The 18,425-nt window shown below is 44.6% G+C and overlaps 1 protein-coding gene across 1 annotated transcript in view; it reads right to left on the minus strand.

Annotated features, from left to right (window-relative positions):
• HORMAD1 (HORMA domain containing 1) overlaps nucleotides 1-18,425 on the minus strand; it is a 96,469-nt gene that overhangs the window by 31,701 nt on the left and 46,343 nt on the right. The window contains exons 9-10 of the mRNA XM_077464229.1: nucleotides 7,665-7,810; nucleotides 245-501 (exon numbers count right to left, since the gene is read on the minus strand). Coding sequence (XP_077320355.1) covers nucleotides 245-501; nucleotides 7,665-7,810 — 403 coding nt within the window. The remainder of the gene's footprint in view (nucleotides 1-244; nucleotides 502-7,664; nucleotides 7,811-18,425) is intronic.

Genomic DNA, 18,425 nt, shown 5'->3' on the forward strand with positions numbered 1-18,425 from the left:
ATAGCTGCATAAGGTGGGCCAACTCACTATTAAACCCTACGGACTAAGACTGGGATTCCATTAAAATTAATTTAAAGGCAGGTGTCCCAATACTTTTAGTAATATAGTGTGAAAACTCATGTGTGGAGACCATGTAGTTTAGGTCCCCTAATGATATAAGTATCCAATGCTGTGGATCCCTCCCAATCCTGGTATTGTTTTTAAGTGACCAACCCTGCTGATCAAACAGATTTATGGATCTTACACTGAGAGTACAGTCAGGGAGCTGTGCTTCATCAATATCCAGCTTGATAGCTTGTGTAGGCGTTTTACTCTCTGACTCCTTCAATATGCTTTTTCCAACGTTCTCCATTCTTTCTTTTTCTGTTGTGACCCTGACTTTTAGAGCATGAAAAGGCGTGGCCACCTCACCAACACTTAGGTACATGGGTTCCCCTTCAAACAGCATGCCATCGCAGCTTCCTTCTTTGAAGCCTGGAGGCTGGTATTCCACAGGAGTAACTGCAATAAACAAAAAAAAGACAAAGATCAAACGTTGTATGTCTGAAAACAGTTGTCATGAAAACAATCAAGTGTATTTCCCACAGAAAAATAACATTTCATTTTGAAAAGAGTGGGGAAGAACATTTATATAATATTGAAAAAAAAAAATCACAATATGAACGTAGCGAGACATTGGAATGACATACTCCAAAAAGAGATGATTTGGTCATCCAAGCGGTGGAAAGAATTTTGACGCCAGTAGGAGGGGGAGATAAATGTAAAATGCTCTGTAGAAGAGAAGTCTATTGGATATTTTTTCTTAATGCTAGAAAGCCAGCGTCCATGAACTTCGAATGGGGCTTGTCCCATTTTTTATGAATGAATATTCGTATATGTAAATATAATTTACTATACGCAGATGTGTATAGTTGTAGAAAACATCAGTGTGGAGTATTATAAATAGTACAGCTTAGCTAGAAAGAATTGTATTCATTATAACATAATAGGTCTAGCCAAGTAAAAATGATTGAACATATGCATATACACACATTTCTTTGCAAAGTGATGGTGCAGGGGTGTATATTATTGTTATTATTTTTAGCTTGCTTTAAATTCAATTTGTTATACAGCAGAACCTTGGTTAACGAGTAACGCAGTTAACGAGCATTTTAACCGCATGCCAACCAGCTGCCGCAGTTATACTGCAGCAACATGGCTCGGCTGCGCGAATCGCCGTCATGGTACGTCGGTACCATAGACGGGCACTAAGGGGCGCAATGCGCGCCTCCAGAGAGCGCACGCACCCCTGAGCCGATGCGAGTGCCTGGCGGTCTCGATCACTGCCGGGCTCTCGCGATCGCTCAGGGCACATGGGGAATCCGGAACACAGTTTCCGGTTCTCTGATGGGAGAACTGACAGATCCTCTGTTCATACAGAGTATGAACAGAGGATCTGTTATCTTCCCTGCACAGTCCCCACCCCCCCTTCAGTTAGAACACAAACTAGGACACACGTAACTCCTTCACTGCCCTCTAGTGTTAACCCCTTCACTGCCAATGACGTTTTTACAGTAATCAGTGCATTTTTAATGGCACTGATCGATGTATTAATGCCAATGGTCCCAAAAACATGTCAAAATTGTCCGACGTGTCCGCCATAATGTTGCAGTCCTGATAAAAATCGCAGCCATTACTAGTAAAAAAAAAAAATTTTATAATAAAAATGCCATAAACTATCCCCTATTTTGTAGACGCAAAAAATTTTTTGGAAACCAATCAATATACGCTTATTGCGATTTTTTTTTAACCAAAAATATGTAGTAAAATGCATATCAGCCTAAACTGAGGGAAAAAATAATAATTTAATATGTTTTTTGGGGATATTACAGCAAAAAGTAAAAAATTAAGCGTTTCCAAAATTGTCGCTCTTTTTTTTTTATAGTGCAAGAAATAAAAACCGCAGAGGTGATCAAATACCACCAAAAGAAAGCTCTATTTGTGGTGAAAAAGGACGTTGATTTTGTTTGGGCACCACGTCGCATGACCGCGCAATTGTCAGTTAAAGCGACGCAGTACCGAATCGCAAAAAGTGCTCAAATGGTCCGGGGCTTCAGGCTGGTTTCACACCTATGCAGATTTAGTGCTTTTTGCCCTTTTCCAGATTTGCACTATAGTTCATTTAACACGGTTTCCTATGGAAACACGTTCTGCAGTGAAAATCTGCAAAAAGGCAAAAAGCACTAAAACTGCACAGGTGTGAATCCAGCCTTAGTGGACGAGCAACTTTTTTTTTTTTTTTTTTTTAATTCTGACTCGGTTTGCGAACCTTTCCGAGTTCAGCTGAGCTGTCCCCGAGTATTTCCGAGGCTCTCCACCTCTGGCCACATGCGGTATTGCATGTAATAGAAGTCAATACGTTTCCATTGACTTCTATGGGGAAACTCGCTTTGCTATGCGAGTGCTTTGGATTACAAGCGTTCTCCTGGAACGGATTATGCTCGTAATCCAAGGTTCCACTGTATATAAATCATTTAACTACATTATAATATTGGATAAAAAGTGGCTTTATGTTCTGACTGTGAGTGGTTCACTTAAACCAGCTGAGTTTAAACTTAGCCGATCGATTGATTATTCCTGCGCTATTTTTAATGTTTTGAACAAACTGAAATGTTTATATCGATATCATGCAATCTAGGCTAGTAACTCCTCAAACTTGCAAACAAATGCATCGATTTATGGTATAGTTTTATTTTTCATTTTTGTTTTTCGTTTTTTTTTTTAGACTATGTGGAATGTGTCTTTCATCCATATAAAAATCTTTTTTCAATCATGAAATTCATCATGAAGGTCTGATATGTCCATGCATAAAGGGTTAATATACTACTCATAGAGTTGTATCATCAGCTGCTTCATCAACCTAATTGAAGATGGATCTTTGCATGTGAATGAGGGCGTCAGCTTGCCCCCCGATTGGATCTTCATTTTTTGTATGTGTACACCATGTCATTTTATCTTTGCATTTGTTTTGATTAAGCACCAGTGAGAGTGGTGTGAAACGCGTTAGTAGTTTGCAATTTTGATTCATTTTTGTATAGACTGTATATTTAATAAAGGAAACTACTAGTTTTGGAGTGCGGCTATCTGGATCTTTATTTGCTTATATAGAGTGGGGAAGAGTTAGAAACCCTGTCAGGTTCTTACTGCAACCCAGTGCTCTGCTTATTGTCATGATGACAGCGGTTTCACAGACAGAAATTGAAAAAGAAAAATCTCCAACACCAACACAGACAAAAGCAAGGATGCTTTTTTTCAGTAGAGTGGAAGAAGGGACAAAAAAAATCCCCTATGTAATATAATATATTTAAGACAGGTTCTCTTTAACCACTAGCTGACCAGCGCACGACGATGTACGTCGGCACAATGGCATGGCTGGGCAAATGGGCGTACAGGTAAGTCCCCTTTAAATCGCGGCATTGTCGGCGCGTCTTCACCACCACATGCTCCGTGACCGTGGACTCGATGTCCACCAGGGGCCGCGATCGTGTCACGGAGATGCTTTTGTAAACAAGGCATTTCCCCCCGTTCTGCCTAGTGACATGACAGGGATCTACTGCTCTGTCATCGGGAGCAGTGATTGCTGTCATGTCAGTGGAAGCCCACCCCCCCTACAGTTAGAACACCTCCATAGGACACACTTAACCCCTTGATCGCCCCCTAGCGTTTAACCCCTTCCCTGCCAGTGTCATTTATACAGTAATCAGTGCATTTTTATAGCACTGATCGCTGTATAAATGCCAATGGTCCCAAAATGGTGTCAAAAGTATCCGATGTGTCCGCCATAATGTTGCAGTCATGATAAAAAACGAAAGATCACCGCCATTACTATTAAAAAAAAAAATAATAATAAAAAATCAGGATCAGGACTGCGACATTATGGCGGACACATCGGACACTTTTGACACCATTTTGGGACTACTGTCATTTATACAGCGATCAGTGCTATAAAAATGCATTGATTACTGTGTAAATGACACTGGCAGGGAAGGGGTTAAACACTAGGGGGCGATCTGGGGGTTAAGTGTGTCCTATGGAGTGATTCTAACTGTGGGGGAGATGGGCTTCCACTGATACCACAGCAATCACTGCTCCCAATGACAGTAGATCTCTGCATCTCCCTGTTCTTCCACTCCATGACACGATCGCGGCCCCCGGCAGACATCGAGTCACAATGCCGCGTCTTAAAGGGGACGTACCTGTACTCCTATTTGTCCAGCCCTGCCATTGTGCCAATGTAAATCGTCGCGTGCTGGTCGGCTAGTGGTTAAATCAATCTTATGAATTTTTATCAAATTTATTTTATTAAAATGCTTTTGGAGTCTATCTAAAGATAGTTTTCTATTTAAGATACATTAATAATTTAGTTTATTCAGCATGAAATGGAGCTTAGTTGTGTAGCATGAGGCTGTATATTCTGCAATATTAAAAATGTTGGTAAACTCATTCAATGAATCCAAGCTCTGCAAGCTGAGATGACATGCACTGCATTGATGCATTCACACAATTGCACAGTAATCATGAGATAAAACAAAGTTCAGGAATATTCCTTTATCCCATTGTTTTGCAAATCCATGTACACTACAAACTGTATGATTGAATCAGTTCTGATATCGCTGTTTTACTACCCTGACAGCTTATTATTCTAAATAGGAAACCTACATTTTGTTTGCAAATGTTAAAGATTGTAACTACCAGCAAGAAGGAGTCCTTACATTCAAAGAGCACCTGTCATTTCAGATACATCATGACAGTGCCTGTTAGCGGGCATCCATTCACTTGCTGCCGCCATGTCCCTCACATTGTTGTGTCATTGCCGCATCCCCAGCCATCCCATTAAAGTGAATGGGACTGTCGGTGAGCCAACAGCGGGTCAGAGAAGGAGCCAACAGCAGGTCAGAGGCGGAGCCAACAGAGGGTCAGGGGAGGAGCCAACAATGGGTCAGAGAAGGAGCCAACAGCAGATCAGATGAGGAGCCAACAGAGGGTCAGAGGAGGAGCCAACACAGGGTCAGAGGAGGAGCCAACAGAGGGTCAGAGGAGGAGCTAACAGCAGGTCAGAGACGGAGCAACAAAGGGTCAGGGGAGGAGCCAACAATGGGTCAGAGGAGGAGCCAACAGCAGGTCAGAGGAGGAGCCAACAGAGGGTCAGAGGAGGAGCCAACACAGGGTCAGAGGAGGAGCCAACAGAGGGTCAGAGGAGGAGCTAACAGCAGGTCAGAGACGGAGCCAACAAAGGGTCAGGGGAGGAGCCAACAATGGGTCAGAGGAGGAGCCAACAGCAGGTCAGATGAGGAGCCAACAGAGGGTCAGAGGAGGAGCCAACACAGGGTCAGAGGAGGAGCCAACAGGGGGTCAGAGGAGGAGCTAACAGCAGGTCAGAGGCGGAGCCAACAGAGGGTCAGGGGAGGAGCCAACAATGGGTCAGAGGAGGAGACAGCAGCAGGTCAGAGGAGGAGCCAACAGAGGGTCAGAGGAGGAGCCAACAGAGGGTCAGAGGAGGAGCCAACAGAGGGTCAGAGGAGGAGCCAACAGAGGGTCAGAGGAGGAGCCGCTGCGGGACAGAGATGACAGTTGCTATTTAAAAACGATGAATTCAATCAAATCCACCCTGCTAGGACTTCTCTCAGCTTATTATGGGATGTGGTGATTGTGGAGGCCATTGGAGTACAGGGACCTCATTGTCCAGTGGTGAGATGATTGGAGCTTTGTGACATGGTGCATTATCCTGCTGGAAGGAGCCATCAGAAGATGGGTACACTGTAGTCATAAAGGGATGGACATTTAAATGATGCTCAAGTCTTACTAAAGGGCCTAAAATGTGCCAAGAAAATACCCCCCGCACCATTACACCACCACCAGCCTGAACCGTTGGTACAAGACAGGATGGATCCATGCTTTCATGTTGTTTATGCCAATTTATGACCCTACCATCTGAATGCTGCAGCTGAAATTAAGACTCATCAGACCAGGCAACATTTCTCCAATCTTCAATTTTCCAGTTTTGGTGATCCTGTGTGAATTGTAGCCTCCGTTTCCTGTTCTTAGTTGACAGGAGTGGCATCCGGTGTGGTCCTCTGCTGCTGTAGCCCATCTGCTCTGATCTCAACACGGCCTTTTCCTCCACACAACTGCCACTCACTGGATATTTTCTCTTTTTCGGACCATTCTCTGTAAACCCGAGAGATGGTTGTTTGTGAAAAACCCAGTAGATCATGTCAGGGCTGGGCTCAGCCCTTCCTTCTCAGAGCTGGCCGCTCAGCTGTCGGCTAATTGCCAGCTTCTATCTCTCCACAGTTACTCAGCTGTTGATGATATCCTGCTTGTCAGTCCTGCCTACTTAAGCCGTCCGGCCCAGAGGATCTCTGCCTTTGCCTTGGTCAACATCACAAGTAACTATCTCCTGCATTCCTGTTTAAAGACTGGCTTTGCTGACATCCCTTCTGGCTCCAGACCCTGCTTGCTGTTCCACTACATTGATTCCTGACTTCTGGCTTGGCTGACTATTAGGGGTGCAACGAATCAAAAAACTCACAGATCGGATCGTTCCTCGAGTCACGAGTCGGATCATTTTTTGGATCAGAAAATAATTGAATTTGCAAAAACCTGTGAAAATTCCACCACCATAAAGTCCCCACTGTAATATCCACATCATCTCCCCCACTGCAATATTGGCTGAGTATGGCTGGGTATCGCCGAACATGGCTGGGTATTACCGAGTAATTCAGAGTATGGCTGGGTATGGCAGGGTATTGGCAGAGTAATGCAGAGTATTGGCAGAGTATGGCAGGGTGTTGCAAAGTATTGGCAGGGTATGGCAGAGTATTGGCAGGGTATTGCAGAGTATTACAGAGTATTGGCAGGGTATGGCAGAGTATTGGCAGGGTATGGCAGAGTATTGGCAGGGTATGGCAGAGTATTGGCAGGGTATGGAGGGATGGCTGTGACTGCAATTGTCACAGAGCAGTGCTGTGGGCACTACAGATCCAGCCCACATCGCTGCTGCCATCCGATCTCTCCCCTCAACTGTACAGATCAGTACACAGAGGGGAGCGAGGAACTGTAATGACATGACGCCGGTTTGTTTACGAGTGATCGCTCCATCACTTGACGTTGCGATCACATTGTAAACGGCTGGGTGTACAAAGATGGGTGCCGCTTCGGAGCTAGGCCGAAGCCGCGGCCTTTCCTAAGGCCGCGGATCACGGCGCGTGCCGTTCCGAACAGGGTGACCCATTTGGATCGCAGATCGGTGACGATCCGTTGCACCCCTACTGACTATCCTTCCCGGTTACTGAACTTTGGCTATGTTTTGACTACGTTACTTCAGCAAGACGTCTTCACCACATCTAGATGCCTAAATGCATTGAGTTGCTGCCATGTGATTGGATGAATAGTAATTTGTGTTACCAAGCAATTGAACGGGTGTACCTAATAAAGTGACCGGTGAATGTATATATAAAAACATACACGCAAGTTGACATTTGGAAAATATGAAAACATGCTACAGATCCCATTTTTGGGAATGAATATGTCACTGTAGGCTGTTAACACTTCATATCAGTAAATACTGTATATCTAACATATTGAATGATTTCATACAAGTTGAACTGCAGTCATCAACATACCTTCATCGTAATAAAACAGCTTCATGGTTAAACAGACATCATTTGGCAGGGGGCCCAGATTCTGCATAAGGACATAGAGTTTACGGATGAGCAGGACACTGGCTTTCTTCACATCTGAGCTGGCAGATATAGAACTTCCTTTGCCGCTGCAAATGAAAAATTGTGGATTAATCTAAGGAAGACGGGAAACTACTGAAAAGACGTGCCGAGAGATTGCTAAAATACATCATTCACAACTTAACCACATAAGGACCGAACCTCTTTCTGAGATTTGTTGTTTACAAGTTAAAAACAGTTTTTTTTTTCTAGAAAATTACTTAGAACCCCCAAACATTATAATTTTTTTTTTAACAACCTAGAGAGTAAGATGGCGGTCATTGCAATACTTTCTGTCACACCGTATTCGCGCAGTGGTCTTTTTTTTTTGGAAAAAATACACGTTTTTTAATTAAAAAATAAGACAACAGTAAAGTTAGCCCAATTTCTTTTTTATATTGTGAAAGATAATGTTACGCCAAGTAAATTGATACCCAACATGTCACTCTTCAAAACTGCGCCCGCTCGCGGAATGGCGTCAAAGATTTACCCTTAAAAATCTCCATAGGCGATGTTTAAAAAAATTGTACAGGTTGCATGTTTTGAGATGCAGAGATTGACGATACCGATTGCCGATCACGGCGATACCTCACATGTGTGGCTTGAACACCGTTTTCATATGCGGGTGATACTCACGTATGTGTTCGCTTCTGCACGCGAGCTCGGCAAGACGGAGCATTTTAATTTTTTTTATTTTTCTATTTATTTTTACACTGTTCTTTTAAAAAAAAATTGTGTTACTTTTATTCCTATTACAAGGAATGTAAACATCCCTTGTAATAGAAAAAAAGCACGACAGGACCTCTTTGATGTGAGATCTGGAGTCAAAGAGACCGCAGATCTCATATTTACACTAAAATGCAATAATAATAAAAAAAAAAAAGTTGTCATTTAAAAAATAAAAAAAAAGGCCATTTGAGAGCTATGGGTGGAAGCGACGTTTTGACGTCGCTTCCCCCCTGCAATGGTGAGATGGGTGGGGGCCATCTTCCCCTCACTCGTCTCCATACCCAGCCAGGAGACGGACCCGATCACCTTCGCCACTAGCTCCACCGCAGAGACCACTATTATCGCAAACCGGACCGCCGGCCGAAGAAGAGGATACCAGGGTTATGGCAGCTAGCTTCTGCCATAACAAAGATATCCCTCTTCAAAGTTAGAACGTATATTGGCGTGCGGCGGTCCGGAAGTGGTTACATTTCTTTTTCCTATAATTTTTTATTTCCTCTGGTCACGTCGAGGTAGAAAAAAAAGAGCGTAGCTAAAGAGATGGAGGTTTGATGCTACAGTGTTCTTACATGAGCTGTCATTTTAGGTATGTGTATAGGTGGTAAAAGTGAAGGCCCGTGTCGTCTGGCTTTTGTGTGCATAAAAAAATACTTTTCTCCCTCCACAAGTATATGGCATTGCAAAAATAGCTCGAAGCAAGTCAAAAGATCAACTGCAGGTCATAGGCATCTGCCTGTGAATTCTGAGTAATTTCAGAAGCATCTCAAAAACGAGCTGCATTTGCCCATTGACAAAAGCCTTTGTTTCTCTATAAGGGTATATTATTTACTCTTTGTTTGAAGATGATTGACTGCAAATTTAGTTTTAGGGTCGTATCCTCATGCTGGTGAAAACTCACCAATTACAGGATCACCAAACTTCTCTTACGGAGTCTCTCACTTGCCTCATTTTGTGTCAGGACCTAGATCACCTGCTGGTGGCACTGTGGTTCCCAGAGCAGAAGATCGTAGTTCTGGTGTCCTCCAGCAGGTGTCTCCCTCAGATCCCAGTAATCAGCCTCCACCGATACTTAAGCGGGAGTCCACCGGGACTCCGCGTTTTTTTTTTTTTTTTTTAAAAGCCAGCAGCTACAAATACTGCAGCTGCTGACTTTTAAATAGTGACACTTACCTGTCCAGCGCGCCCGCGATGTCGGCACCCGAAGCCGATCGCTCGCTCGGCTGCCGGGTCCCGCCGCCATCTTGGGTATGGGAATCAGGAAATGGAGCCTTTCGGCTTCATTTCCCGGTTCCCTACTGCGCATGCGAGAGCCGCGCGGCGCAATCCGGACGGTCCCCGCTGCCTCTGGGAGCTGTGTGTTTCCCAGCAGGCAGCGGGGCACTTGCTGAAGGGGGCGGGCGCTTGCGGAACGGGGGCGTAACCTACGCTCGTTCCGCAGAGAGCTAGCCCGGAAGTGGGTGCAGTTACCTGGATTATCCAGGTAACTGCACCCCCCTCCCCCCTGAAAGGTGCCGATTGTGGCGCCGGAGGGGGGGGGGATTCCGATGAGCGGAGGTCCATTTTAGGGTGGACCTCCGCTTTACTGCTTGGACAGCATTTAGTTCCTCCTCTGCTATTCCCTGATGTTTCAGTGTTTTGCCCTAGCAGCCAGATCCTGAGCCTATGTCCTGTCGGATAGTGTCCCCGGTCGGATAGTGTTCGCTGTGTACTGCGCATGCACAGTACACAGGACAAGCAGATTCCGAAAATAGACGAAGATGAACGGCGCTTGCGCCGTGAGTCCAGGTTCTAGCCCCACCATCCAAGTGGACATAGAGTTAGAATAAAAAGAGCCGAGCTAATTGAGGCCGTGCCCGAAGCGTGGCGAGCACAGCGAGCCGGCGAGGGGCCCTCTAATATGTGCAGCCCTATGTCTGCTTGGATGGTGGGGCTTGCACCTCGACTCACGGCACAGGCGCCGTTCATCTTCAGAGATTTTCCGAATCTCCTTCTGCTCCGTACCGTGCAATCGCTGCGCCTGCGCAGTACAGGGCGGACACTTTTCGATGGCCGGACTGAATATGTCACAACACCGGATTCCTGCCTTGTACTTATACTCTGTACCCTGCTGCCTTGTACTTAGTTCTCTCTTCCTCACTGTTCCTTACATCTCCAGTTTTACCCTGTTGATCTGTGTTCTTCATTTTCTATATACTGTATTATTAGTTGTTAAGGTTGTTAGTTTGTCACTTGGTAGTTGCTTCACTTATATCTATCTTTATAATTGCTGTGTTATCTGTTTGCTGGTTTGTCAATAGATTTTGTTACACTGTAAATAAATCTTACTTGAAGAGGAAGTAAACCCTGATGAGTTTACTTCCTCTTTGATTCCCTGCAAAGGTAAAACATAATGGACTACTATGCATCGCATAATAGTCCATTATGTGTCACTTACCTGACACAGGAGCCAGCGAAGTCACCGCTGTCCCCTGTAGTCCGGAGCCTCCATATTCTTGGTAGGTCTCGCTGCTCCGGCGCTGTCATTCGTCAGAGCCACGATGACATCACTTGCGGCATATCGCCGTTAACTGCGGCGCGTTCAGTGCTCCTGCGCGCCGCTGTCTACGGCACATGCGCCGTAGACAGCGGTGCCTGTCTTTCGGCAAATATCTCCTAAACCGTGTAGGTTTAGGAGATCTTTCTTGGACCTACAGGTAAGCCTTAATCTAGGCTTACCTGTAGGTCAAAGTGGTTTGTAAGGGTTTACAACCACTTTAAAGGGGTTGTAAAGGTTCATGTTTGTGCATCCTCTGCATAAAGGTGAAAAAAACACCTGTCAGTGACTGGCCCCCCAGTCCCCCCATTTTACTTACCTGACCCCTCGAACTTGACCCACGAGGATGTGCTGCCTCTCTGCCCAAGGTTCTCGGCTGTTGATTGGATAGATTGATAGCCAGAGCAGCCATTGGCTCCCGCTGCTGTCGATCAAATCCAATGACGCAAGCGCCGGGGGGGACGCGAGTCCTGCATTCGGCCTCTATGCACGCCGAATGCTGGACTCGGGAGCACGCCCGCAAGGTAACCCCGCCAGGAGAGCGCTTCTCCCAGGGGGTTATCTGAGGGACCCCAGAAGAGAAGGTTCGGGGCCACTCTGTGCAAAACAAGCTGCACAGTGGAGGTAAGTATGATATGTTTGTTATTTAAAAAGAAAAAACAACCTTTGTGCGTACACGCAACCAGACTTTCCGGCAGAAAAGGTCAGACGGAATCATTTCATCGGATAATCATTCAATCATGTGTGGGCTTCATCTGACTTTTTTTTTCAAAAATTCTGATGGACCTAGAAATAGAACATGTTTTAAATCTTTCCAACGGAATCAATTCCTATCAGGAAAACCATTCCTCTGTGTGCTGGTTCGATGGACCAAAAAACGACGCAAGGGCAGCTATTGGCTATTTATTGGACTTCCTCTTTCTAGTCCCATCGCACGTCATCGCGTTCTAAATGAACAGACTTTAGTGTGATCGTGTCTAGGCAAGTCCGTTTGAGCGGAACTCCGTCGGAAAGACCGTCAGAGTTTATTCTGACGGAAAAAAATGGTTGTGTGTACACGGCATTAGTGTCACTTTAAAGCATAGTATAGTCGGGTTTCAGTCTCCCAATTGTAGCTACGCAGATCTAGCTATCCCTGCTGCTGGGTGCCTGCAGTCCAAGACATTTTGCTCCTTTGCTGCTCCCTCACTATCTAGTGAAACTCTACAAGATCCAGGCCAGCAAGGTAGTGATTCCATTAGGTAAAGTGGTACATTTGCATGTGTAATTCTGTTGATGGCAATAGCCATTACTGAGCCCCCCTCCTCTCTTGCTTCTTTTTTGTATTGTGCTCCATTACCTGTAACCCAGCTGCTCCGAGGCTTTTGCTATGCGGGCCTGCTCAGTGCCACAAAGCCTCTTCTACATCTTCCTGGCCTAGATTGGCATTGTACAGACTTTCCACTGCAATAGATGGAGCCTGCAGTGCTTACCTGTGGGAGGTGATCTGATTGACTGGGAAGAATTTGCAGAGTGACATTACAGGTAAGTGCAATAGCATAAAAAGCTAAGGGGTTGAGGGGGAAGGTCCTCTAATGCCGCGTACACACGATCGAATTGTCTGGCGTACCTAGTCCGACATACAATCCGACGGACTTTCTACCGAACGGACTTGGCCACACACGGACACACAGAAAGTCCGGCGTTTGCTAGCGCGATGAAGTACAGCACGTACGACGGGACTAGAAAAAGGAAGTTCAATAGCCAGTAGCCAATAGCTTCCTTTTTCGTACTTGCTTCTGAGCATGCGTCATTCTTAGTCCGCCGTTCTAGCATACTGACGAACGTATTGTCCGCTGAAACCCAAGTCCGGCGGAAAGATTGGAGTGCAAAAATACTTTCTTAGTCCGCCGGACTTCACGCTGGAAAAGTCCACTGAAGCCCACACACGATCGAATTGTCCGCTGAAATGCGTTTCGGCGGACTAAGTACGCCTGACAATCTGATCGTGTGTCTACGCGGTATAACGGTAGAGGCACTTTAAGTGAATTCACAATTTCATCTTAATACTGAAAGCATGTGCAGTGTGGTCTGGCACTAAGATTTTACCCATTCTTCTTGTTACCATGTATTGCACCATAGAGTTTTTCTAGCAACTTGTTACAAGCTTTATACCAATATAATGCTGCGCTAGTCAAATGTAACCGTACTAAATCATAATTTTACTGATTGAGGTTAAATAGTGGTGGTGAGATATTCTATTCCTATGTAAAAAATCGAATTATCATAATAATGCAACCTTATGCGATTATAACTTGCGATCATAAACAATTAAAAATTGCAATTGTATACTCCCAATTTTTTAAATTTTTAATTGTTTATGATCACAACTTATAATTGCACAAGATTGCATTATTATACATACTAGATTTTTTTTTTTACATAGGAATACAATATCTCACCACCACATGGTAGCTCACAATTTGTTACAAGCTTGTCACTATCTTTGGTGATGTGTATTGTGGTAATGTGATTAGCCAGGGCAAGAGCAGACATTTGGACTATTGCATGACAATGATTCTATACTGACGGCTTCACAACAGAACTGAGAATAAAGGAAATTTGAAAGAAGGAACCATACAGTAATGCAGCACTGGAGTGCCTAAATTATTTTCTATCGTAATTTAACTGAATATATTTCAGTATATGACATTACAATATTACTGATAATGAGAAAGATCATACAGTAAGGTGCTGACCAATCACAAGTTACAATAACAATACAAGTGATGTGGACAGAAAAAGTCTTTTAAAGGAAAGCAGTTCTAAGAGAAATGTATATCATTGTTGACCTGGCTTTCTCTCACTTAAATCGTAAATCTTTTTTGGTGTATCTCTGGGTCCAATAATACACTTTCAGTATAAGAATTTAGCATTGTCAGCCTCTGTATTACTCTTAGTACAGGTTTTCTGTAACTGTTTACTTGTCATGTACAACTTCATTGGTTTCTACATTATATAAGCTGCTAAAAACAAAAAAACACTCCTGTCAGTGTGGCAATGTTCCTGGTTCTACATATCCCACATTATGCAGTACCTAGCAATCACCACAAGATGGTGCAATAGTAAAGCTACGTGGGTACCATATACAGCATATACTAGGTTTAACCATAAGTTTAACACAATGAATACAATCTTATTAGCAAGATACACCTTTAAATGTGACGTAATGCTATTCCTTTCTTTTTTTACCATTTCAATAATTTTTATTACTTTTTCAAGAATAAAACGAACAGTAATGTCTATGCAGGGGCAATGGATTGACACACAAAGATAACATAAGAATCAAGAGTAGGCAATAATGAAATACAATAATACGTTGACAAGAAGATACATATGGCTGATCAGACTGTCTCCCATAGGGACAGCATGATATGGATCTGTATGAGTGGTAGGGTTGCCATATGTCAGGGATTCACCCGGACAGTTTGGGTTTTGAATTGTGTGTCCGGGTTGCAGACCTCCTGAAAACCGGACACAATATTCATAATGGACTGTGGCTCCCCAAGTAACTGAGTACCACAACCGCCGAGTGCATTGGGCTGCGCATTGACCCATTCCCATACATGAACAGGAGAGGAGAGAGGGCTTGATCTGCTCCTCCTTCTCCCACCCCTACTCCCTCTGACTGCCCACCCACACTCCAATCCCCCAGTGTTCTGGTCCTTAGGAAAGGGATGTGTGGGCTGGAAATCTGAAGTTCAGGAACTGGCAGACACATCGTAAATGAAAGGTGTCAATGCCTGAGCCTCCATCCTTGGGTGAATGAGCTCGCCATCCAATGTCCTTGATTGAAGTCTCCCCCCTCCCTCCCTTCTCTCTCCTGCTTCCAAATGAGTGAATACACTAAGGTAAGAGGCACTCGGTATGGGATAGATGGTTGGAGAATGCTTCTACCTGCAATGCCGTGACTTAGCTGTCCTCTGTACTGTATGTCTTTATGTCTTTTCAAGGGACTATTCCCTACACTGTATACCCTTTAGGTTCCTCTGCTGATCACTGTATCACACATTTTTTGTTGCAAAACATTTTCGTATATTTACTGTACCTGTCTGTAAAATGCACAAGTTTGTTTGCGTAGTGCCTGTTGCATTGCGTTTTCGTGATTATATCCTGTTCATTATGCTCAATAAAATTGTCCTTTGAACCAAAAGAGGCACTCGGATGTAAGGTGTGCCCTGTGGACTCTTAATTAAAGGGGGTATTCGATATGAGTGGGAGGTTTGGTGAGCAGAAACCCCCTTGCTTCAGAGTTCCCATTTACACCACAGCATTCCCTCTTACAAAAAAAAAAATTGCTCTGAGCTGCCAAAGTTTCCGGGTTTGGCTTGAAGAAAAGGTGGCAACCCTAATGAGTGGTCCTCTGACAAGGGTACATGGAGAAACCCATCCAAGAAGAAAGAGGAAACAAAAAGGGGGGGGGGGGGGATTGGGAATGGCAAAGAAAAGTTGGGAGAGGGGAGGAGGGGAAGATGAAAAGAGAACGTCAGCAGGCAAAGACATCAATGATCTCTCTATGATCGATCCCAGCAATCCCAAATTACAGGCCGGTTCATACTGGCTCTGTACACAATGAACCAAGCTGTCAGAGGAGGTTCACCAACATTACTCTGTGTACTTGGCACCAATGTGGTTCTCACTGGTCTGGCTGTCCCCCCCCCAGTGGTTGGACACAGTAACCTTTCAGGAAGATGCTGATAACATCACATAAACTACAAACAAAATATAATCTAAAAGTAAATCATGTACCAATTAACCACTTAAGGACCAGGCCTCTTTTTCAGATTTGGTGTTTTCATGTTTAAAACTGTTTTTTTTGCTAGAAAATTACTTAGAACTCCCAAACATTTTATATTGTTTTTTTTCTAACACCCTAGAGAATAAAATGGCGGTCATTGAAATACTTTTTTTTACACCGTATTTGCGCAGCGGTCTTACAAGCGCACTTTTTTTTGAAAAAATGCACTTTTTTGAATAAAAAAATAAGACAACAGTAAAATTAGCCCAATTTTTTTTTATATTGTGAAAGATAATGGTATGCCAAGTAAATTGATACCCAACATGTCACGCTTCAAAATTGCGCCCGCTCGTGGAATGGCGTCAAACTTTTAGCCTCAAAAATCTCCATAAGTGACATTTAAAAAATTCTACAGGTTGCATTTTTTGCGTTACAAAGGAGGTCTAGGGCTAGAATTATTGCTCTCGCTCTACCGATCGCGGCGATACCTCACATGTGTGGTTTGACCACCGTTTTCATATGCGGGCGCTACTCACGTATGCGCCCGCTTCTGTGCGCAAGCTCGTCGTGACGGGGTGTTTTTAAAAAATTTTTTTTTTTTTCTTCTTATTTATTTTAATTGATTTTATTTATTTTTACACTGTTTTAAAAAAATAAATAAAATGGATCACTTTTATTCCTATTACAAGGAATGTAAACATCCCTTGTAATAGAAAAAAGCATGACAGGTCCTCTTATATATGAGATCTGGGGTCAAAAAGTCCTCAGATCTCATATTTGGGCTAAAATGCAAAAAAAAAAAAAAAAAAAAAAAAAACTGACATTTAAAAAAAAAAATATACCTTTAAGAGGTATGGGCGGAAGTGACGTTTTGACGTCGCTTCCGCCCTGCTATGGTATAGAGACGAGTGGGGGCCATCTTAGCCTCACTTGTCTCTATGCCCAGCTAGGAAGAGGACCCGATCACCTCCGCCGCTACCGACGGCTCCGGTATGCGGCGGAAGGTGCGGGAGGGCGGCGGGAGGGGGGGGAGCACCTCTCCCGTCGCTGATAGCGGTGATCTCGCGGCGAATCCGCCGCGGAGACCACCGTTATCGTACAGAGGACCGCCGCCTGAAGAGATGGACATCTCGGTTGTGGCAGCAGCTGCTGCCGTTACCGAGATATCCCTCTTCAAAAAAATCACGTACATCCCCGGTGGGCGGTCCCCAAGTGGTTAAGGACCGAGCTTCTTTCTGAGATTTGTTGTTTATAAGACAAAAACAGTTTTTTTTATTCTAGAAAATTACTTTATACATTTTTTTTCTAACACCCTAGAGAATAAAATGGTGGTCGTTGCAATACTTTCTGGCACACCGTATTTGCACAGCGGTCTTACAAGCGCACTTTTTTTTTGGAAAAAAAAAACACTTTTTTGAATAAAAAAAATAAATAAGGCAACAGTGAAGTTAGCCCAAATATTGTGAAAGATAATGTTACGCCGAGTAAATGGATACCCAACATGCCAGTCTTCAAAATTGCGCCCGCTCGTGGAATGATAACAAACTTTTATCCTTAAGACCCCTTTCACACCACACCGCCCATAGCGTGGGCGGTAAAACGCCGCTATTCGGCCGCTAGCGGGCCGCTTTTACCCCCTGCTAGTGCCCGAGAAAGGGTTAAAACCGCCGGCAATACGCTGCAATAGCGAAGTTTTGCCGGCGGTATTACATCGCTGCCCCATTGATTTCAATGGGGAGCAGCGGTGGAGGAGTGGTAAACACACCGCTCCTTCACCGCTCCAAAGAAGCTACAGGCAGGACTTTTCCCTGACGTCCTGCCAGTGCACCACTGTAGTGTGAAAGCCCTCGGGGCTTTCACACTACAGACAATGGTGCAGCTTCTTTAGGGCGGATTGCAGGCGATATTTCTAAAGCTATAGCGCCAGCAAAACGCCCTGGTGTGAAAGGGGTCTAAAGAGGAGGTGCACCTTTAAAAAAAATATTAAAAGCCAGCAGCTGCAGTATTTGTGTACTTTTAATAAATTAACACTTACCTGTCCCAGGGTCCAGCGATGTCGGCGGCAGATGACGAGCAATCGCTTGTCTCTCTGCTGCCCCCGCCGCCATCCTCTGTCAGGGAATCGGGAAGTGAAACATTGCGGCTTCACTGCCTGGTTCCTTACTGCGCATGCGCGAGTCGTGCTGCGCGTCTCCACTGGTCCCCGCTGTGTCCTGGGAACTGTGTGTTTCCCAGAACCCAAGGAGGGGGCTGGGCATCTGCGGCTAGCTGCGGCTAGCTTGTCCCAGAAGTGGGTGCAGATACCTGGATTATCCAGGTATCTGCACCCCCCTCCCCTCCCCCTGAAAGGTGCCAATTGTGGCACCGGAGGGGGGGAGGGATCAGATGAGCGGAACTTCCACTTCAGGGTGGAGGTCCGTTTTAAAAATCTCCATAGACAATATTTAAAAAATTCTAGCGTTGCATTTTTAGAGTTACAGAGGAGATCTAGGGCTAGAATTATTGCCCTGGGGGCGTGGCTACATGTGACACATCACTGATTTCTGCTCCCGATCACAGGACTCGCTCTACCGATTGCAGCGATACCTCACATGTGTGGTTTGAACACCGTATGCAGGCGCTACTC

The sequence above is a fragment of the Lithobates pipiens genome, unplaced genomic scaffold (assembly GCF_037356315.1).
Source record: "Lithobates pipiens isolate NorthernLeopardFrog02 unplaced genomic scaffold, aLitPip1_a1.2 Scaffold_30, whole genome shotgun sequence".
NCBI classification, from domain to species: Eukaryota; Metazoa; Chordata; class Amphibia; order Anura; family Ranidae; genus Lithobates; species Lithobates pipiens.